This window comes from Choloepus didactylus, chromosome 14 (genome assembly GCF_015220235.1).
Source record: "Choloepus didactylus isolate mChoDid1 chromosome 14, mChoDid1.pri, whole genome shotgun sequence".
In the NCBI taxonomy this organism is placed as follows: domain Eukaryota; kingdom Metazoa; phylum Chordata; class Mammalia; order Pilosa; family Megalonychidae; genus Choloepus; species Choloepus didactylus.
Window position 1 is genome coordinate 97,302,357 of NC_051320.1, and position 21,875 is coordinate 97,324,231.

Below are 21,875 nucleotides of genomic sequence, written 5' to 3' on the forward strand. Positions count from 1 at the left end.
GCCTCTCCCCACAGCCTCCGGGCCCTCGACCTGCCCTTGCAGCCCGTCTCCTCCGCCATTCCCAGTCCCCGGGCGCCCCCCGGGAAGGGGCCGTTCCGGGCCCCCGCACCCGCCCACCAGATTGCAGTGCGGCAGGCCCAGTTGCAGTCACCGTTGTTCGTGAACGAGCAGCCGCTCTTAGCGTAAGCAGGCCTCGTGTGACGTGAAGGATTCCGGGTGCTACCAAGTTACTCCTCGTTGGTCTGAAATTCGAGTTCAACTGGGCGCCTGCAGGTTCCTGGCCCCCTCCTGGGCCCCTCCTCCGGCAGGCTCTGCAGCTGTGGGACGGTGACCCTTTCTTTCCGATCTTTCTCCAGGGCTCCTGCCACTGGCGTGGCCATTCCGTGGGCTTCACCAAGGCCAAAGGTACAGCACCATGAACTAGTGAGTCGGGCAGCCTGGGGTGTGGCGACAGCCCCACGGGGGAGCTGCCCGAGACCCCTGTGCCCTCTCGCTGGCACCCTGTCTCACAGATGGGAAAGCCAGGGCTTGGACAGGGGGCACCGGGAGCCAGGGGCTGAGCCGTGGGCTCTGCGGGCAGCTTCCTTCCTGGCATCAGCCAGCTCCTCCCCATTCAGCCAGCTCCTCCCCATTCAGCCAGCTCCTCCCCGGTTAGGCAGTTCTTTCCTGATCCACCAGCTCCTCCCCGGGCTGATGGGCCTGTGGAGCCCTCAGAGCCGCCCCACCTGTCCAGGTGCCTTGGACAGATCTGTTAGCCTCTTCTGAGTCTCAGTTTCCCCATCTGCATGAGGACACGCCCACCCCTGTGCTTGGTTGGTGAGAGCTCAGGCAACTAGGCACAGTGGGGGTGCTCCCCACAGCAGGGCGCCCCAGGGAGAAATGGCGGGGCAAGGGGCCCCATTTGCAGATAGAGTCACTGAGGCTCTGGGTGGTCAAATGCCAAGGAAATTTGGGGTTTATCCTAGAGATGGTGAGTTTCCTGAGGCAGGGAGAGGAGGATGGGGGGAAGGGGAGAGGGAGATAGAGAGCACCAGAGGACTTGGTTCACTGTGGAGCCCAAGGCAGGCTGTGGCCAGGCCTTGTAGCACCTCTCAGTCTGGGCAGTGTTGAGAGGGGGCGTGGATGAAGACATGGGCACGTGGAGTGAGTGCTGGGAGGGAAACAGACACCTTCCCCAGGGATAAAAGGAAAAGTGTCTAGGGACTGGGGGTGGAGCAGGGAGGATTTCATAGCAGAGGGGCATTAATGTAGGGTTCTGAAGTTTGAAGAGGAGTTCGTTTGTCAGCATGGGGAGACTATATGAGGCAGAGGACCTTCACTGGGCCAGATGTGTGAGTGAAGGGCCAGATGCTGAGGTGGAAGGGCAGGCAGAGGGGTAAAGTGGGGGGCCAGCCCAACATTTAGGTACTGCTTCCGGAGGTGAGCGTTTTAGGAGGAGACTGGGGAGGGGCTGCAGAGAGACTGGAAGAGGAGGTGGGCGAGGCGGAAAGGAGGGCATGTCAGGCTGTCCGCATCTCCCTGCTCGGCCCTCCTGTGTGGCTGAGCAGGTTGCAGCCACCCCCACCCCCCAGCCCTGCACCCCTGCTCTGGCCTGTTGCACCTGGACAGTGGGGGGTGACGAGGTTTGAGAACTGAAGACTGTGCTGTGCCCTGCACACAGGAGGTGCTTACGACGTGCTGGTTCCCTCCTGCCCCTTCTCGGCTCCTCGCCTCCCCTCCTGAGCGGCAGGGTGTCCCCATGGCCTCCGTGGGCTGGTGGAGAGAGGGCTCGCCCCATGGCGCTGACGGCCTCTCGCTCTCCCCAGCTGCTGGCTCTCCCCTGGAGGGGGACTGCTGTACGCCTTCGTGGGACCGGGCCGCCGCTGTTGTGCTGGTACGGGACCCCGGCCCCCTGCCCTTGTCCCAGTGGGACCTGAGCTCGGCTTCCCACCGGCCTCGGGGTGTGCCCGGGGCTCGCAGTGCTCACAGCCCCACCTCCGATCCGCCTTCGGGGTGTTTGGGATGTTTGGGGGACGGGGGCTGGGTCAGGGCAGTGCCCCTTTGGTTTCTGTGAGCTCGGTCCGCCTGGTTATTGGCACCAGCTGTGTACAGCCCAACCTGCTCGGAGACAGGTACAGGTGTGATGAATGAATGGGGGGTGTGGACAGGTGGCGACTGAAGCGGCAGGTGCTGGCAGGCCCGACCTGGGGGTGAGGGTGCCCCCTCAGAGCTATGGGAGCTGGGCTGCTGGCCTGGGGTGGCCGCGGCCCGACCTGGCTGCAGTCACTGCCCTTGCGTGTCCTCTGGAGTTTCCTCCTTCCGCTGTCCTTCTGCCATTGAGAGGGTCATAGATGGGCCCCACCACTCCCGGCCAGTTGGTTCCCAGGTTGTAGATGGGCAGGGGGAGGCTGGGGCCGGCCGGGGACCCTGCTGGGCCACCTCCTGCCTCCTGGTGCTGGACGGGGCGGGCAGGGGGTCGGCATCCGGATTCTAGACCATCTCCCACTCAGCTCCCTCTCCCTCCTGGTCCCCAAATTACTCCCCTGGTAGTGGGGGTACCCCAAGCTCAGTGGGGGTGGGGTGTGTGGAGAGGCCCCCATGCAGGCTCACGCCCTCCCAGGCCGGCCCCTTGGGAGGATGGGCAGAGGTGGGACCCCTGTCCTCCTTACTGCCCTGGACACCCCTTCCCACCAGGCATTGGGGTGGCAGGGGCCGGTCCTTACTGGCTGGGGAGCCTTGGGTAGGGACCGAGCCCCGGTGGTCTGTTCTGTCAAATGGGGCACATGGGTAAAGGCCACGAGTGAAGGTGGCCAGTGCCTCGCCGGCGTGGGTAAACGGAGGCTGCTGGGAAGGACGCCCCCCGCCCCCGTCAGGCCTGCAGGGCGCTTGGCACCAGAGCCTGAGAACTTTCCTTTCCCCTTTCCCCTGTAGTAGAAGGTGGAGCTGGGACCTGGCTCCCTGGGGAGCTCTGGAGCCTGCAGAGCTGTGGGGCTGCAGCGAGTCGGCCGCCGGACCTTGGAGCTCAGAGTCCCTGGCCCAGGGGTCACAGAGCCCCAGGGTTCCCTAACTGTGGGCTGCAGTGACGTGGCCCACAGGAGGGTCAGCCCGTGCCCCTCGGGGCCCCAGCAGGCTCCTTCTGCAGGGCAGGGACTCGGCACCTAGGAGATGGGGCGTGGTTGTTGACTGTGAGGCCCGGGGATGGAGGGCCCAAACCGGGACCCTCCCCCTGTCCCAGCAGAGAGGACCGGAGTGGGGGGACACAGGGTCCCCAGGGCTGTGGAGGCGGTGTTTGGGGAGCCCTGGGAACAGCATCTCAGTCTTAGGCGGTAGCTTGGGTAGCAGCATGGGAGACTCAGCTTAGACACCAAGAAGAACTTCCCGGGGGTACGGGTGCCCCGTAGAGACAGTGACGCCCAGGTGGTGCGGTTGGTGCTTCAAGAAGTCAAGGCAAGCATGACGGGAGCCAAGAGGAAGGCAGGCAGGACGTCTGTGGGGGGCGGGGCCCCGATTTACCATCTCCAAAGGGCTGCCCGGGCAGGAGGAACATGGCAGAGCCAGGGGAAGGAGGGCGTCTGGAGACAGGCCTCAGTGACAGGGTTGTCTAGCAAGGGGGCGGCCACCCAGGGTCACCTGGCAGGAGCCTGGAGTTGACGTGGGTGCTGGCCGGTGCAGCCGGGCAACAGGGGGCCCCTTCGGTGCTCGGTCTGCAGAAGAAGAACCTGGGGGCCTGGGTGGGGGTGGGGTGCACAGGCCACTCCCCTCAGACCAGCAGGGTGGAGCCCGGAGCGCGGAGGACAGGCCTGGCCGGGCTGGGGGCTGGCCCTCGGAGGGCTGAGGGGCTGCTGCTGGGGCGGTCGCCCGGCCCCCCAGCCCCGCCCTCTCTGTCCCCCAGGTGAACATGGTCATCGGGATCCTGGTGTTCAACCGGCTGGTGTCCAAGGACGGTATCACGGACAAGAAGCTCAAGGAACGGGCAGGGTAGGCTCCAGCTGGCCGCGCCACCCCCCCCCCCAGCTCAAGCAGACCCTAGCCCACCCTGAGCCCACCCGGAATCCACGGCTGTGGAGCCTGCTCTGGCCCCATCGCCCAGTCTGAGACTACAGGGCTGGGAGCCCCGGAGCAGGAGGGGAACCTGAGGCACCGGGGCCTTCTCCGGCTCACAGCTGGCCCCTCCCTCACTCTGTGCCTCAGTGTTTCCCTCTGGCCTGTAGCAGTGCAGGAGCCCTCTGAGGTTCTCAGAGACGGGGAAGCTGACTGCTCAGGGAGACCCCACCCCTGCCGGGCTCCCTGCAGCGGTGGGAGGGGACCCTGGGCCCCGCAAGGATGGCACCCAGCCCCCGGTGCTCCTCCCCTCAGCAAGGCTTGCCGTCAGGGGCTGGGTCCCGGGCTGAGGACTCTGTCCGCTGGCACCCTGACTGCGCCGTCTTGTGCCAAGAGACCCTGAGCTGGACTCTCCGTCCCTGGGCAGGACGCTCACGTGTCCTTGTGGGGTGTCAGCCAGAGAGGGGTGTGCAGGGTGCAGGTGGAGCTGGATGCGGCCCCCACAGGGGAACCTGGGCACAGAGAGGGCAGGGCCTTGCTGGAAGTCACACAGCACTGTGGGGCGGGGTGGGGGGCGGATGCCGGGGCCTGGGTTCCTCTCCAGCCCCCCACAGAGAGGCTCCGTGGCACGCTGGGGTCCCTGCACAGGCCCCTCCCCCGGCCCGCCCCTCACCCTCTGAGCCCCCACCTCTGCTCCCGTCATGTGTCTGTGGACATCTGTCCTGGTGGTGTCTGTCGAGGGGTCTCCCCCACCTCCCCTCTGTGCCTGTCTTGGGTGTGTCTCTGTCCTGTCTCTCTGTCTCCCTAGCTGCTGCTCCCCACGGTGAACAAACCCTTGGGTCCCTGGTGGGCTCTGGACCTGCTCAGACGGGCTGAGCTGCCTTGGGGGGCAATGTGTGGCCCCCGGGGCTCCGTGGAGCTGAGAGCCTGGCCTCAGTGCCCAGGCGGTGACACGGTTGGAACAGGTGTAGGGGGAGAATGGGGGCAAGAGAGAGGAGGTGATGGGGGCCACTCGGGGGTTCTGATTCTTCGTGCAAACGTGACACAAACAGTGCCACCCTCTCTGGACACGGGCACGCCTGGCCCCCCAGCCCTGTCCTCCCACTGTGGGCTGCTGCCCAGCCCTGTCCCATCCGAGCCCACTGTGGCCCCACACACACGCGCCCAGCCCTGGAGGTCCCGGCTCCCTCACCCCAAGCCTCCATCAGCTGGAAAGAGAGCCCCCGAGGACCCCCACCCCCTCCCAAAGGTGTCCCCGCGCCCACTCCTCACACCCTTTCCACGGGCTGAAGGGGCCGACTCCCCACCCAGGCTCCTGCGTGGCCGCTCCTGCCCGTCGGCCTGGCGCCTGTCCCCTGGCTCCCGCCAGCGCAGAGCGTTTGCCGTGTTTCAGCCTCGTAATTTCGCTTGCAGTCAGCTGCCCGAGCCCCCTCCTGGGCGGGCCCTCACATGTGCCGAGTGTGGAGTGCCCTCCGCCACCAACGCCGCCCGCGACGCCACCAGTAACGCCATGTTAGTCTCCAGTCGCGCCCCGCTCCCCTCCCGCTCACGCTGGCTGATGCCAAGCTAAGTTTTGTTTAAGTTTTGCCTTTCGTTTCTCCCCTCTGGGTGTCCAGGCAGCCCCCCGGGCTCTCCAGCGTCTGACCTTCTCCTCCTCCAGGCTCCAGGGCAGAGGCTGTCGCCAGGGCCCCGGTGGGTGCAGGACACAGGTGGGAGGGCAGACACCGGGGTGGGGGGCAGTAGGGGCCACAGGCAGTGTGAGAGCACAGCGGGGTGGGGCCGTGGTCGGCGTGTGGCCACGTGTGGCCGGGGTCAGCACCGTCTCAGAGGGCAGGGCTGGGCCTCTCCGGGCCTCGTGCAGGGCTGGGGCTGTGTTGTGACTTGCTGGCCCTGGAGCTGCCCCCGTCCTGTGCCCCCACGTCCCCGAGCCCGGAAGTTGGTGCGCTCACCTCCGTCTGTGCGGAAGGAGCGGGCACCCGGGGCGCAGTGGGTTTGCCCGAGGCTCCCACCACAAGGCCGCGGTGACAGGAGCTTCTCCCCAGTGGGGACTGGCGAGCGGGAGGGCCTGTGTGTGTGTGTACCTGGAGAGTGTGCAAGTGTGTGTGCAAGAAAGCATTTGTGAGTTTGGGTATGTGAAAGTGTGTGAGAGGGCACAAGGGTATGTGAGTGTGCGTATGTAGAGATGCCCAGCATGTCAGTGTGTGTGGGCGTGCAAGAGTGAGAGTGTATGTATGGAGAGGAGCCTGGTGTGAGTGTGGTTGTATTTACACGTGGAGAGACTCAGGGTGTGTATATGTGAGGTTGCGAGTGTGAGAGTATGTGTATATATGCGTGTGTGTGAATCTGCGTATGTGACTTGATTGTGGAGAGAGGCTGTGTGTGCAAGTGTGTGTGCGACTTGGAGAGAGGCCGTGCGTGTGCGAGTGTATGTGAGTTGATTGGAGAGAGGCCCTGTGTGTGTGTATGAGTGTGCAAGTCTATGTGTGTGAGTTGATTGGAGAGAGGCCCTGCGTGTGTGTGTGTGTGTGTGTGTGTGTGTGTGTGTTTGGAGAGCGGCCCCGCGTGTGTGTGTGTGTGTGTGTGGAGCTCAGCGTGGCTGTAGGAGTGGGAGGCCCGGGGTGGGGGTGTGGACCTGGGGTTCTGCGTGGATGGGGTGGCCCAGGTGGGCTGGGGGTTCATTGGCCTGACAGCCTCTGGGCTCCCCTTCCCCTGGGGACATCTTGTCCTTGCCCGGGTGACAGCTGGGCCATCCCCGCACTGGCCCGGGGGCTGGGCTGTTGGGGGCCGTGGGGCGTGTGGGCACGTGCTCTGGGGCAGGGCAGGTGGGAGGGGTCAGAGGAGGGGCCGCAGCATCTGCCAGTGTCGGACACGGGGGGCTGTCCTGCCGGGGACCACTCACCCTTGGCTCCAGTCTCCCCCGCCAGGCAAGGCAGGAGGACGCTTCACCTGGAGACTTGGAGATGGGGGGTTCGTCTAGAACACCTCCCCCATCCCGTGCTCCAGACGCTGAGGCCTGGGGGGTCACTTTCTCACCACTGCCCCGGGCCAGGGCGAATGGGGACAGCACGGGCAGCTCTCCCCCTCTGCCGTCGCACCCGAGCCTTGCCAGTCCCCCACGGCCCTCTGCAGAAACCTTTCAGAAGCTGCAGGGGCTGGGCGGGGGGCGCTGGGGTGACTGCCACCCCCACCTGGCCACCTCCCAGCACAGATGGAGGCCACAGGAGAAACTTCAGCAGGGGGAGGTGGGGGGTGCTGAGGAAACACGGGGCGCTGCCTCCCACGATGGGGAAACTGAGGCCAGGGCCATGGAGGCGCTTGCTGCAGCCACAGAGCGAGTCATTGGTTCGTCCAGTGTGTGGGTGTTTATGGGGAGCCTGCCTGTGTCCGGGGGCCCAAGCTCCTGAGTCCTGGTCACTGAGGGGTGGGGGCACTGATGCTAGGGGAGAATCAGGGCCAGGGTGGCACTGAGGGCTGGGCTGCGGAGGAGGAAGACATGAGGGGCCGGTGGCTGGGTTTGGCTGGCTGAGGTGGAGACAGGGACAGAGATGTCACTGGGGGCTGGCAGCTCTGGTGGCTGAGTGTGCCCTCGCAGGTCCCCTGGATACAGCCCCATCGGCTGTGGGGGGGCCTTGTCCAGTCTCTCTGCCCCAGCTCCTTGGGGACTCCTGGCCTGTCCCACTCTGCACTCACCCCCCTTCCAGTTCCCGCCCCGCCTGCTCCCAGTGGCCCCCTTTGTGCAGGTGGCAGGGTGGACCCTGCTGACGATGACAGGCACCGCGCAGCCACTGTGGGCCCTCGAGGGCAGAGCCCACTCCTTCGTCCAGACCATGGTCACCTTCCCGTGAGGTGTAAGAGCAGGGTCAGGGCACAGTCCCTTAGTGCCCACTAGTGCCAGGTGCCTGCTCAGGCTGCCTTTTTGTCCCCCGACAGCCCTTGGGTCAGGGTTCCCAGCCCCGTGGTGGTCCGGGGGTGGGGGTGCCGCAGAGGCGCTGTTGCAGGGTGAGGGCCTGGGAGGGCTCAGGAGGGCCTGGGCATCACTGTGCCATGAAGAGGAGGAAACCACGTGTCTGCTTCCATCTCTGACTTTTCCAGCTGGCCTTGTCTGTCTGTCTGCCTGTCGTCTGTCCCCTCACCCTGGCTGTCTTCTCTCTCCTTTCTCGCTTCCCCCCACTGCCTGTCTCTTTTCAGAGCCAGAGCTCAGAGGCCTGGCCAGATGCCCCCTGCCCCACAGCCACCTCTGCTGGGATTCGGGGCCCAGGTCCCTTGCCTGGGGGCTGGGAGGTGTCTGAGGGCCCTGGAACTTGGAGCCCACCAGCTCCCCACAATCCAGCTCCCCGGGATCCCGCCCCCTTCTCTCCAGAAAGCTCCTGGGCCCCCCATCCCTCCCTGGCTCCAGCTGCCTGTTAACAGCGGAGCCTCATCCATGGGGGCCGTCCTGGGGGTCCCCAGCACCCCCAGGGTTCCTCTGGCTTGGGGAGGGGCTGCTGCAGAGCTGTGCTCCGGCCTCAGGCCGGGACCCCACCCTGGACACAGGGCCCCCCCCCCCGCAGGAGAGGAGGTTGGAGGCTGGGAGCGGAGGGGTCTGTGGGAAACGGGTGGGCGGGGAAGGGGTGTCCACCACCGTGGGGTAGGGGAGCAGACAGGGAAGAGGCCAAGTGCCGGGACCCCCAGGGAGAGCCGCCCCAGGGCGTGGAGGGGGCGCGGGCGGAGACGCCCCGTGCCCCGAGGCCCCAGTTGGTGGGGTCCGGCCGCCCCCCGCGCCGCCTGACGCCGCCCGCCGCCCCGTGCGCCCCTCGGTCCGCAGGGCCTCGCTGTGGAGCTCCTGCGTGGTGCTGCCGCTGCTGGCGCTGACCTGGATGTCGGCCGTGCTGGCCGTCACCGACCGCCGCTCCGCCCTCTTCCAGATCCTCTTCGCCGTCTTCGACTCGCTGGAGGGCTTCGTCATCGTCATGGTGCACTGCATCCTGCGGAGAGAGGTGGGCCGGGCCGGGTAACGGGGTGGGGGGGCCCGCGGGGGGCGGGGCGCTGGGTAATGGGGTGGGGTCTGCGACAGGGGGCGGACAGCACCTGGCCTGGCTCATCCCTGTAGTCGGCGCTCCTCGCCCCTGACCCCCTGGAGGGCAGGGCCCCCTGAGTGGACGGTAGCCCCAGCCTGTACCGGGGCTGCCGCCCCTGTTCCCTCCTGAGAGCAGAGCCCCCTGCCGCACCTGCCAGCCTGGCCAGGGGTCTGGGCCCCGCAGCCATCTGGGTTTCCATCCTCATGGGGACGGCAGGACGAGGCGGCCCTGAGGGTGCAGCAGGACAGGCTACCTCGCACAGCAGCAGAGATCCCTGCTTCTGGGACTTTCTGGGCCTCCCCGTGAAGGTGGCAACCATCCACAACAGTGACGTGTCTGGTCTTAGAGAGGAGGAAACGTGGAAGAGCTGCATCGAGACGTCGATGGGAGTAGGAGGGCATGTGCCTCAAAATCAGCAGCGAGCAGCCCGGGCAGGAGGGCCCTGAGCGAGGGGAGGTGTGCGCCGTGGGGCCAGGAGGCCTCGGAGGAGGACACGGAGCAGAGCCCGAAGGAGGCGCCGAGTGGGTGGGAGGGACGTTGGCTGGGACACATCTGCTTCCTCCCTGTCTCCCAAAACCTCCTGGAAACACGATAAAGGGAGGTTCTAAAAGGACAAAGAAAACGGGAGAGGAGGTAGCACCTATAAAACTTGGGCTGGAAAGCAGGGAGACAACAGGTTGTGAACTCGGCAGGTCCGAAAAAGCCAAGTCTGGGTTGGAAGGTGGGGCACAGGGCAGAGCAGCTGTTTCACAGCACAGAACGCCGGAAAGTTCTGGATGCTGAACTTTGGTCCTCCCTCAGTGCAAGTCCCCCAGCTCGTTCCTTCAGGATTTGGATGTCTCTGTCCAGAAGAAAGGGCTGGAGAGGAAGCCCTGACACGCAGGTGGTTCCACCAGAGCCGGCCGCACCCACAGGTGTCTGCTCGGCTCACTGGGCACCGTGTAAACATGAGCAGGTGCAGAGGCTCGGGAGCCTTGGGCCTCCTGGCCGCAGGTGAGCACAGACAGCCAGAAGGAACCCAGGGGACAGCCCGGAGAGGAGCCTTCGCAGCTCCAGCACGAGTGCCCTCGGAGAGCAGCATCACTGCCCCACCAGGCGCCCCGTGCATCCCACCCTGGTCCCAGCCGTCCACGTGCCCTAGGGATTCTCACAACAGCGTGTGAGCAGCTGCCCGCCGGGCTCCTGCACGAGAGCAGCAAGCTACAGAAGAGGAACTCTGAGAGCAGAAGGAGCTCTTAGACTCTAAAAACATCCGAGTGGAAAATGGAAAGCTCCGTCACAGGCTAAAGTCGAGGCCGTCTCCCACAAAGGAGAGGAGGGGTGTGTTAGAGCATCGGAAGGCGAATTCCGAGGAGCTGACCAGCTGGTAACAGGAGGGGCCAAGCGAGGCCCCGGTCAGAGAGACGAGGCAGGTGCACCCCTAACGGGAAGGTGCGGGTGTCTCAGACTGCAAGGGCCCATTTCTTGGGAGAATCAAGACCCAGGTGAAGCTACATCATCCAGAAGCTTCAAAACAGTTAGGGCCGAGAGGCGCTCCCGCCTGCCTCCCCAGCCAAAGCACCACGTCTGATCTGTCAGCCCCAGAGGCTGGGGGCCCCCTCTGGCCGTGAGGTCCCCAGAGCCCTTGCACAGGGGCCTGCAGAGACTGTACAGAGGAGGACGGAGGCTGCCGCCAGGGCCAGGAGCCGAAGGGTCACAGCCCTGCCCAGCTCACGCCTAGGGCTGCCATCTTCCTCAGCTGGGGCACGTGCTGCAGCAGGCGGAGACCTTGGGGAGCATGGATGTGCCGGCAGGTGGCCGAGCAAGGGCTTTCCTGAGCCAGCAGAGCCTGCGTTTTCTGGGGAGAGAGCCGAGGGGGCTGAGGCTGGCCCAGGTGGCCTTCCAGGAGGTGGTGGCAGCCGGTGAGAGGGGACAGGAGGGGCTTAGGAGTCCCAGCTCCTGCTCCGGTCTGCGTAGAGGAAGTGCGTAGCGAGCATCTGCCAGCAGCTGGGGGAACGAGGGGTGGAGGGAAGGTGTGCCTGCGTGCAGAGGCCAGTGAGACCCCAGCGTCCGGAGCTGGCCCTGCCTCTGCTTGGCTGTGTGGTCTTGGGCCACTCTCTTGCCCTTTCTGGGCCTCTGTGTTCCCGCAGAGCCCCTCCCAGCAGTCTGAAGCGCAGTAGCTGGCGTGAGCAGGAATGGGGTCTGGGGTCCAGGCTCTGTGGGTGGGTGGTACAGTCAGGGCAGGGGGTGGGTGCCTGCTCCCCACCTGCTCAGGACACTTCCCCTGGGAAGCCCTCCGGGCCCGGCCCCACCCCTCCCCCACTTCCATTCACATGGCACGTGTGAGCGCCGTGAGTCGGGCGCTCTGCTCCCCACGGCACCCCAGGCCTGGAGCTGTCAGTGGCGGGTGGCCACCTTCCTGTTGGTCAGCAGCATCCTCTCCTCCCTCAGGCCAGCCGGACGGGCCCCGGATAACTCAGCCTCACCTCCGGTAGTGGGTGCCCCTGCTGACCAGCCAGCACAGCCCCCTGTGGCCCCCCAGCAGGACCTGCAGCTGGCATTGGCCCTGTCCCCAGCTGGAGAGTCTGGCCATGATCAGTAAAATCCCCTTCAGCAGAGTGTGCTGCTCTTAGTTACGGGCTGGCGTCAGCAGCTCGTGCTCCCTGCTCAGCTTCACTGCCTTGGCCCCAATGGAAACCCAGGGATAGGACATTGCCCAAGGGAGTGAGGCCAGGCCCTGGCCTTGCACGGTAGGGCAGTGCCAGGCAGGGTGGGCTTGGGGAAGTTGAGGCTGTGGGTGACTCATGGGGACTTGGAGGCCACATCGGCTTCCTCAGCCTGGTGGTGTGTTTTTGCTGACGGCCTGCAGCGTGGTCTTGGCTGGAGGCTGCAAGGGCATCAGAATCTCAGACAAGGAGAGAAGGCAGGACCTGCCCTGCGGTGGCAAGACGCCTGGGTCATTGTCGCTCTCCACGCAGCGGCGGGCCCCTTCCCCGCCCCGTGGCATGGGGCACAGCGGCATTGAGATGTCGGACGCGGGCTGCCCGCTGACTGTCTGCCGTCCGTCCCCAGGTCCAGGACGCAGTGAAGTGCCGGGTGGTGGACCGCCAGGAGGAGGGCAACGGGGACTCGGGGGGCTCCTTCCAGAACGGCCACGCCCAGCTCATGGTAGGACCCGGCGCCCCGGGACGCCCCCCACCTGGCTCCCCACCCCCCAGTGCCTTCAGGGTGTGAAGCTCTGTGCCCGGAGCTGGACCGGGCCCCTGCTGCCCCGTCGGGAGGAACTCTGAGCCCCAGCTGCAGTTGGGGAAACCGAGGCTCACCAAGGTTACATCCCTGCTCCAGGGGTGATAGGGAGTTTGTCCTGCATACCTAGGTGCCCTTTGGGCCAGACGCCACCCCTTGGGCAATCCCAGTCCTCATCCCAGTGTCTCCATCCCCTCCCCCTTTCCCCCCACGCCCTCGCGCAGCCCCTCGATCTCAGGGAAAGAAGTCCGCCTGGCCAGCAGCCCCTCCCGACCCTCACTCGGCCCCCCAGGAGCCCTGACCCCTCCTGAGTCCCCTCACCCTGTCCCTCTGGTGACCCCCTCTGGGCCCCCTCCACCCCCTTGGGCCCTCCTTGGACACTGTGGCCAATCGTCTGCCCCCCGCACCACCACCACCCAGCTTTAGTGGGGGCCTCAGGCCTGGTTCTGCCCTCCTGCTCACCCCACTCATTCAGGGGAGCTCGTCCACACCCAGGGCCTGCCTGGACCCACCCACAAGCCTGCCCCCCACCTGTAGTTGCCCCTCTGCAGCCCCCAGGGGCCCTGCAGGCTCACACACCCCAGACCCACAGGCCCCTCGGAGTCAGAGCCCAAAGCCTTGTGCACACGCACATGAGAGCACATACAAGCGTGAGGCACAGACGTGTGCACAGAGGCCAGAACCCCACACACACACCCACAAGCGAGAAATTGCAAACGTGAACATGAACCTGCCACAAGCTGATAAACGTGTGCACGCAAACCCAAGGTGTAGTCATATGCACGGAGGCCGGACTTACCAAGCACACGCACGGCAAGAGCAAGCAGAGGTGTGGCCCACGGGGGTGTGTGGAGCGTGGATGTGAACCAGCAGGTTCTTGTGCAAACATAACTCACAGCCTCTTGCACACCTGCAGCCCCTCAGCCCCCCCCCCCCACACACACACACCAGCCCTGTGCCATCCCTTCCCACCAGCCCCACCCCTGCCGGGCACCTGTGCTGAGAGGCCAGCCGCCCAGCCCCTGCTGTCCCCCCAGACCCCTCCGCCGCCCAGCCCCCGCTGTCCCCCCAGACCCCTCCGCCACCCAGCCCCTGCTGTCCCCTTCACCTGCCCATGGTCTCCATCTTGCAGACCGACTTCGAGAAGGACGTGGATCTGGCGTGTAGATCAGGTGAGCGCCTGACAGGTGAGCGTGACCGGGGGCCCTTGCCTGGGCTGCCTGCTTCTTCCTCTTTACTCCATGTCTGTCTGTCCTTCGTCTGTCCTCAGCCCACTTCCTGCCTCCTGCATCCCACATCCTGCAGGGAGGGGCTGGTCCTGGCCCACCCAGGCCGGGGGGACCCTGCTTTGGAAACCCTAGTGGGGGGGTTCCTACTGGGAGCCCCTGTCTGAGATGGGAGACGGGGGCCCCTCGAAGCTGACCCCTGCCCAGGGCCTGAATGGACACCAGAGCTCATCGTCCTCACCAGCTGCCGCCATGCAGCTCACCCCACCCGCCCCCACACAGGCAGTGTCCGTGGGACGGGAGCAGAAGGAGCCTCTGGACAACTGTCCCGGAGCTCAGGCTTGGCAGGCGCAAAGGAAGTCTCTGTGCCAGAGGGGTTCTTAGACCGGAAAAGCCCCCAACCAGGGCTTCCCCGCCCCCGCCAGCACCCCTACCATGGCCCCCAGGCAGTGCCCCCCACCTCCTGGAGACCCAGCTTTTCCCCTCCCACCTGCCTCACCCCACCACACCCCCCAGCCTCCCACTTGCCCTGCTCTACTGTGTTCTGCGTTGCCTTCATCTTATCACCAATCCCATTTCATTCCTGAAAGAGCATGGGGCTGTGGAGGGGGTTGAACTTTTAGAGTGGGGGGACATCAGTGGGAGGGAGGAGGACAGCAGGGAGCAGGCTCCACTGCTGAGCTCCTGGCAAGCACTGAGCCTCCAGGAAGCAAGTGTGAAAAGGGAATCAGCTGCACACCCCCACCCCAAACAAAGCCCCCGAGAGTTGGGAAACAAGGGGCTGTTTCTTTCCCCACCGCTACTGTACAAGCCAAGCTCCTGGCTGGGGTGGTGACAGGTGGCGTCCTTCCTGGCTGCACAGGGACCGGCAGCCACGCCTTCTCTTCACCCAGATACCGGAGGAGCACCTTCCCTAGAGCGACCGGGGCCAGATGAGGGGGTTCCTCACAGGCTGGGAGGCGGGGCTGAGAGGGCCCTGGGTGGGAGTGTTAGCTGCGGCCACGTGGGCTCCCAGGGGGCTTCCTGGGGGAGGTGAGCACGAGCCTCGGGTCCCTGTCCTGGCCCCACAGCCTACCTGGGAAGTGTCCCCAACACTTAGGGCACTGGGGGGCAGGGCCAGTCCCATCCAGGTGTGCACCTGCTCCTGGAACCTGCGAGTCCGTTCTCATCACTGAGGGGCTGTGGCACCTGCTCGGGGTCCCTGGCACCCAGCCTGGCAGGTGACCTCGAATGTGTAGTGTGCAGGTGGTGGCTGGGGGGCAGTGTCCCCCACCAGGTGCTGAGTGTGCAATGTGAGCAGGGACCCCGCCCTTGGGGAGCTTAGGTGTCAGCAGGTGGGCTGGCCCTGAAGGATGGTCAGGGCGGGACAAGGGGAGGGAAGGCGGCAATTGACCCGAGAAGTTTGCGCGTTATTCTCAGTGCGCGGAGAGGCCTGCGGCCGGGCTGACTCTGGGGAGGCCTGAGCTGAGCCACGTTTCTGCCCATGGGGAGCAGGGTCATGGTGGGCGGGAGGAGCCCCAGGGCCCTTGGGTGCCCCCGGGGCTGGCTGGGCCTCTGGGAGGGGTGGGTGGGCTCACGGAGGTCAGGTGGAGGGGGTTGCTGATAGAAGGGCACGTGCAGGGGCGAGGCTGTGAAGCAGGGGCATGTCCCTAGATGGCCCCGACTCCTGGGCAGGTTTAGGGGGAAGGGGCGGCTCAGCGCAGTGGAACAGGTGAGCAGCAGGTGGGGTGTGGGGTGCAGGGGAGAGGGCAGGGCTGAAGGTGGGGGTGCAGGGGTTGGTATCCAGGGGGGTGGGGAAGGGAAGGGACCCGGGATGGTGGCCGGAGAACATCCCCTGTGCAGCAGTCGGAGATGGGGGTGCAGGGGAGGGTGGAGGCCTGGCAGGAGAGTGGGTGACCACTGGCCTGGGCAGCTCGGAGATCGTGGGTGACCCTGCAGGGCCCAGTGCTGACCAGGTGAGGACAGAAAGCAGCCTGGGGGGTGCAGGCACCCAGGGGTGGGGCCGAGGGTGCGCTGTGGAAGCCCCCAGGCCTGGCCAGTGGGAGAGCACAGTGGTCAGGGTGAGGGCAGGTGTCCAGAGGTGTCCCAAACTGACATCTGTGCAGAGCAGGCGTTTTTCTGGGGGAGCAGTGGTGTGGGGGCATTCCCCGTGGAGGCATGGGGCTGGCGCCCGTCAGGATGGGTGGGCAGTAGGGCCAGGGAAGGACCATGGGCAGCCTCGGGCTGGGTGAATGGGCGGGTGGTAGCACAAGCTGGAGCCCAGGGCAGAGGGCCTGGGCTGGCTCCGTGGGAACCGGCATCTGCCCGGTGCAGCTGGATGGAGAGAGCATCTGGGGGTGTTGGGGGGCAGAGGAGGGGAGCTCAGCCTTGGCACCAGGAGGAACGGCCTCCAGGGCAGAGGGGGGCCTGGGCAAAGGCTCAGAGGCTGGACAGTGCTTCCAATGGGGTTGGGGGGCTGCACTGGATTTTGCAGGGCTTCAGGGAGTCCTGGGGAACCTGGGGTTTGTTCCAGCCTGGCTGGGCATCACGGTCACTGGGCAGCCGGGGGAGTGGCTGTCCCCGAGTCCCGGGACAGTGACAACCTGCTGGGGGGAGCCAGGCCCGAGGCACATCTGGCCCACTTCTGCACTTCTGGGCCAGCATGGGCGCCTGTGGGGCCAGCAGAAGCTGCTCCTCACATCCTGCTGCTCAGCGTGGGGGGGCGGCCTCCTGTTGGGCCTGGTCATTTGTTCTCCTTTGGGGGCTGTGGACATGGGGATGGAACAGGGACACAAGCCCAGATCACTCAGCCAGAACCTGGACGGGTCACCCAGAAGGTGGTGGCAGCCCCGGGGCCAGGAGGGGCCCTGTGCCTCCCCAACTGTCCTGCAGCCGCCCTGACCCTGCGCCCCGCCTGTCCTTGCTGCCCTCCCCCCGCGGCCCCCTGCAGTGTTGAACAAGGACATCGCGGCCTGCCGGACGGCCACCATCACGGGCACGCTCAAGCGGCCGTCCGTGCCCGAGGAGGAGAAGCTGAAGCTGGCCCATGCCAAGGCACCGCCGCCCTCCAACTTCAACAGCCTCCCAGCCAACGTCTCCAAGCTGCACCTGCACGGCTCGCCCCACTACCCCGGCGGTGGGGGGCCGCTGCCCGACTTCCCCAACCACTCCCTGACCCTCAAGAAGGACAAGGCGTCCAAGGCGTCCTTCGTGGGCGACGGTGACATCTTCAGGAAGCTGGACTCAGAGCTGAGCCGGGCCCAGGAGAAGGCCCTGGACACAAGCTACGTGATCCTGCCCACGGCCACGGCCACCCTGCGGCCCAAGGCCAAGGAGGAGCCCAAGTACAGCATCAACCTGGACCAGATGCCACAGACGCGCCTCATCCACCTCCGCGTGGCACCCGACCCTGGCCTCGCTGCCCGCGAGCCCCCCAGCACCGGGCCCCCCGAGGCGCCCCCCGCCCAGCCCCCGCCGCCCCCACCGCCCCCACCCCCTCTGGAGCCGGCGCCCCCCAGCCTGGGCGAGCCGGGGGAGCCCACAGCCCACCCGGGACCCAGCGTGGGCGCCGGGACCAAGAACGAGAACGTCTCTACCCTGTCCATGAGCTCCCTGGAGGTGAGGGTGGGGGGCGCGGCGGGGGGTCCTGGCTTCGCACGCTGGGTCTGGGGGCTGGCAGCCAGCCTCAGGGAGCCCCAGCCCTTCTCCAGGCGCCACCCCCACCCCCATCAGGAAAGGACCACCAGGGCCACTGAGTCCCTTCTGCCTGCCAGGCTGTGCCCTGGGCCGCGCCTGCCCTCTGGCTGTGGCTGGGAGCGTGCCGCAGGGGCTGGGGGACCCCTCTTTTCCTGCCCCAGCCCAGGCCTGGGTGGCAGGTTCTCACCCCACTCAGAGGGGCTCGGCACCCACAACTCGGACTGATCCAGCCAGACCTGAACCGGGAATGGGGTGCAGAGACTGACTGTCTTGGGGTTCGGAGCCGAGGCAGCGCACCCCTCCATAGACCCACTCGGGTCTGGAGGTGGCCCCAGACCTCCCCTAGCCTGTGGGATGGTGGGGCTTGGGTGGGGACAGAGCCTCCCCGGGGGACCCCCACCCCTGCTATGGGCCTCTGGTGATGCAGCCCTGGGTCCCCACATTCTCTGGGGCCCAGCCCCCACAGACCCCCCAGCCCTGCCGTGGCCCAGAGGCTCATCTGCTTTGTCCTTGGGGTATGGCCTGGCTAGGCCAGGAGACTGGGGCTGGGGGGGCCTTCCAGGGTTCACCCCAGCTCTGCCTAGGGATATTCGAGCTCCCTCATGATGTGGCCCCATGGGCCTCTCCCACCCACCCACTTGTCACTGTGTCATCCGGGGCCCCTGCAGCCCCACACTCTGCCCACCCGCTTCCCCCAGAACCCCCCAGCCCCTGCTGCACTCCAGCAGGGGGGCACACTGAGAACAGCATGCAGAGCACACCTCTCTGCAGCCACATCCCCCAGGTCCTGAGCTGGGTCCCAAAGTGGGTGGATTGTGGGAACCAGCTGCAAACAGACCCTCACCCCTTTTCCCCCCAGCGGCGGAAATCACGGTACGCAGAGCTGGACTTTGAGGTGGGTCCTGGGCTCCCCTTCTCCCAAACACCTGGGCCAGGTGCCCAGGCCCTCCCGGGGGTGGAGGGGGCAGGAGCAGGGGTGGGAGCCCGGGTCTGGGAGCCAGCAGGCAGGTGTGGGCAGGTGGGCTGCTGCCCCCTCCCGGCTCAGGCCCCCTCCCCCTGCAGAAAATCATGCACACCCGGAAGAGGCACCAGGACATGTTCCAGGACCTGAACCGGAAGCTGCAGCACGCGGAGAAGGACAAGGAGGCGCTGGGCCCCGACAGCAAGGTCTGAGGAGGTGGGGGGAGGGGGGCCGTTAGGTCAGCTGCCTCCTCCCTGCTTCCCCCACCCCTCTGCTTCCCACGCCTCTCATTTGGCCTTTCCCAGAGAGTGTCCATCCCCTAGACCTTGGGGGACGGGCACACACAGAGGGGTCTGTCCCTAAGGGATGCAGCCATGCTGGGGACCTGGGCCGGGCTGCCCCTGGTGGGAAAGGGTGTCAAGCCATCTGGGGGTGCTGAGCAGGCAGGAGCCAGCGGCAGGGAGCTGCCCTCCCCTTCTCCCCAGGGTGAAGGGGAGAGGGGGCGCAGGGGGGCAGTCGTTGGCACTAGGCGTCAGGGCTGCCGGCACCCCCACCCCGGACCCGACTGCTCCCCCTGGAGGCAGCCCTTGTCGAGTCTGGGGATTGGCTCTGCACATGGTGCTCCCCAGCTCTGTTCTGGGGCCTGTCCCTAGGCCACCTCCCATCCTCTCTCTGCCATACGCTCCCCTGTGTGTTCCCCATACCCCCTCCTGTGCCCCCTAACTGCCTCCTCCCTCCGCTCTCCCTCCTATCCTGCATCCTTCTCTCCCGTCCCCTGCCTCCTGTTTCCCTTCTCGTCTCCCCTCTCCTGGGCCCCTTTCCTGCACCCCCTCCCCGCTGTTTGAACTCACGTTTGCACCCTCTCTCTGGCCCGCCTCCCCCGCCCTGTCCCGTGCTCTCCCCCACCCGCCAGCAGCCGGAGAAGCAGCAGACCCCCAACAAGCGGCCCTGGGAGAGCCTCCGCAAGGCGCACGGGGCGCCCGCGTGGGGGAAGAAGGAGCTGGAGCCGCTGCCGCCGACGCCGCTGGAGTTGCGCAGCGTGGAGTGGGAGAAGACGGGCGCCACCATCCCGCTGGTGGGCCAGGACGTCATCGACCTGCAGACCGAGGTCTGAGCGCCGGCGGCCTGGCAGCGGCCGCGGAGAGGGAGGCTCGCTGGGCCCGCGCCTGCGCAGGAGGGGCGCGGACACGCCCGCGGGCGGCGGCTCGGGCCGCAGGGCGCTGGGCCTCGGCGCGGCGCGGACAGGAGGGCGGCCCCGGCGGGCACAGGGCCCCGGGGACCGCGGGCCGAGCGCGGCGGACAGTGGGCCGGCGGGGTGCGGCCCCGTTTTTTAGACACCCCCACCCCGGGAAGCAGCCAGCCCCCCCCCACCATCCGGGGCCCCGGGGCCCCTCCCCAGACCCAGGCGGAGAGCACAGCCCTCCCACCTGCGCGGCCGCACGGCCGGGACTAAAGCCCACCGGGAGAAGCAGGGGTGGGCAATCTATTTTTTCTCTCTTTTTCTTTTCTTCAATAAAAAGACTTAAAAACGTAGGTCCTCTCTGTGTGTGGCTTTCCTCGACGGCTCAAAGGCCCCGCTCTGCTCTGCTGCCCGCCACCCCCGGGGGCCCTCCTGCCTGGGCCGTGGCCCCCGGGCCGGCAGTCAGGGGCCCCCAGGCTGCCCACCCCCAGGGCGGCGATGAAGGAACCTTCTGGAACCTGCCTGGCCGCCCCGCGCTCCCCCTTTTCTGGTCACGTCTAAGCCTCCCCCCACTTGCCCGCTCCCTCAGTGCCGGGACCACCTGCCCTGGGAGGTTGTCCTGGGTCCCAGGATGCCGCGTGGCCAGCGCTGGGGTGCCTCCTGGCCCGGCCTCGGGGACCCCGTCCGCCCAAGGGGCTGCAGAGACCACCCCCCACCGGGCGTGAGGACCGCCGCCAAGAGCCGCGCGCGCCCGCCCCCGTCCCCGCCCAGCTGCGGCCGCTCGGTCAGGCCAGGCCCCGCCCCCGCCTCCTACCCCCCCCTGCCCCGCCCCCTACCCCTGGGCCCCGTTTCTGAGCCGGCTCCAGCCGGGAAATGCTATCCCCCGCTGTTCTCCGCGGTGCCGGCAGGGGGCGGCCTGAGCCTCCGCACGAGCCTGGCTGGGAGGCCGAGGGTGGGGGCCGCGTGAGCCGAGTCCCCTGTCCCCAGACCCCACCCCAGGGGCGCTCCAGGACTAGGGGAAACGCGCCCCCACACCCAGCTAACCGGAGTGGCCCCGGGAGGCTGTGGACGGAGGCCACCGCCCCCACAGAGGTATGCAGCGCCGGCCACGTGGAGGGCCCAGCCCCCTCCCCCCAGATTGTGTTCCCGCATGTGCAAGTCAAACAGAAAACAATGCCATGCCCAGCCGTAACTGGGGAGGCTGACGGGGTGTCCCCACGGTGTGGGGCTTGGCTCCGGTGGTGTCATTGCCTGTGGATGTGAATGTGACATCCACCCCTCCCCCGCCCCCACCTGCGCACAGTCCTGCCAGCAGGTGGGGAGGGGGAAGGGGCTTGGTAGGTGTGGCCTTCTGTGCGAATGTCCATGAGAGGCCACAGGTGACCAAGTGACTGAGTGACCACAGGTGGCCACAGGTGACCAGGTGACTGACCACAGGTGATGCCAAGTGACTGAGTGACCACAGGTGGCCACAGGTGACCAGGTGACTGACCACAGGTGATGCCAAGTGACTGAGTGACCACAGGTGGCCACAGGTGACCAGGTGACTGACCACAGGTGATGCCAAGTGACTGAGTGACCATGGGCAACCAAGAGGGACCATGGGTGACTGAGTGACACAGGTGACTGTGAATGTCCAAGTGGTGACAAGTAAACACAGGTGACCACAGGTGACCGAACAACTGAGTGACCACAGATGACTGGGTGGCCACAGGTGGCTGGTGGCCATGACTGTGAGTGGCCTCAGGGGACCACAGGTGGCCATGCTGAGGGGGTGGATAGCGAGTGGGTAGGGGGTTGGGTGCCAACCCTGCAGCAGCCGAGGGGGGCGGGCACGAAGCCCCCCAGCCCAGCGCGCAGCTCAGAACTGGCTCCTGCAGCCACAATTCTGACCCCTCTAAGAACCAAACTTTTTGTGAGAGATTTGGTGGCAAAATCTGACCCAGACCAAAGCTTGTTACAGATCATTTGACCCCGCAGTGAATGTGCTCGTACGTTCACTGTGGATGTTAATATATTTTATCACGACCCCTCCTGGGTTCCAGTGAAATGTCACATGTGCCCAGTTGTGTTTCTAAACCAAGAGATCCTGCATTCCAACCCCATCTGACTCCAGGGTTCGGGCAAGGGGCTGAGCACTGTGGTCCCACTTCATCCTGAGCTGTTACTGAGAAGGAACCTGGGAGGGCACCTGGGAAGAGGTGGCCCCAGGGAGAAAGTCCTGAGGCCTCAGATCCCCTCCTGTGAAGGCAGCAGAGAGCACTGGGCAGGAGCCTGGAGCTCCCTGAGGGCTCACCTCTGCCCTTGTGGAGGAGCAGGTGCTTGCTCAGCTCACTCACCCCACTCCCTCACCTCACACCCAGCACTACCTGTCACACAAGGATCACAAGTGAACAAGGTCAGGGCTCAGCTCAGTGTGTGACCAGGGTCAGAGCTCAGCATGTGACCAGGATCAGGGCTCAGTCTATGACCAAAGTCAGGGCTCAGAGTGTGACCAGGGTCAGCGGTCAGTCTGTGGCCAGGGTCCAGTT

General features: G+C 66.3%; 1 protein-coding gene across 4 annotated transcripts; it reads left to right on the top strand.

Moving 5' to 3' along the window:
• The first annotated feature begins 1,708 nt into the window (after positions 1–1,708).
• On the top strand, positions 1,709–19,697 carry LOC119509653 (adhesion G protein-coupled receptor B1-like). 4 transcript variants are annotated; one of them, XM_037803645.1, is made up of 10 exons: positions 1,709–1,873; positions 3,872–3,957; positions 5,434–5,532; positions 8,825–8,996; positions 12,129–12,224; positions 13,435–13,489; positions 16,458–17,125; positions 18,063–18,098; positions 18,266–18,370; positions 19,078–19,697. In XM_037803645.1, the coding sequence occupies exons 1-10, from the start codon at positions 1,739–1,741 to the stop codon at positions 19,276–19,278; spliced, it is 1,653 nt and encodes a 550-aa protein (XP_037659573.1). In that variant the 5' UTR covers positions 1,709–1,738; the 3' UTR covers positions 19,279–19,697. The 4 variants fall into 4 exon arrangements, with proteins under 4 accessions (XP_037659573.1, XP_037659574.1, XP_037659575.1 ...); XM_037803646.1 differs by having other exon boundaries at positions 1,715–1,873; positions 19,081–19,697; XM_037803647.1 differs by having other exon boundaries at positions 1,716–1,873; positions 13,435–13,474.
• The last annotated feature ends 2,178 nt before the right edge of the window (positions 19,698–21,875 follow it).

What these genes read in the sequence shown, in the direction of transcription:
- LOC119509653 (XM_037803645.1), top strand. Translation starts at nt 1,739, where the DNA reads ATGGCCTCCGTGGGCTGGTGGAGAGAGGGCTCGCCCCATGGCGCTGAC. An exon ending in ATCAGGTGAGCGCCTGACAG is followed by an intron (nt 13,490 to 16,457) that starts GTGAGCGTGACC and finishes GGCCCCCTGCAG; the next exon opens with TGTTGAACAAGGACATCGCG. An exon ending in CGCTGGGCCCCGACAGCAAG is followed by an intron (nt 18,371 to 19,077) that starts GTCTGAGGAGGT and finishes CCCACCCGCCAG; the next exon opens with CAGCCGGAGAAGCAGCAGAC.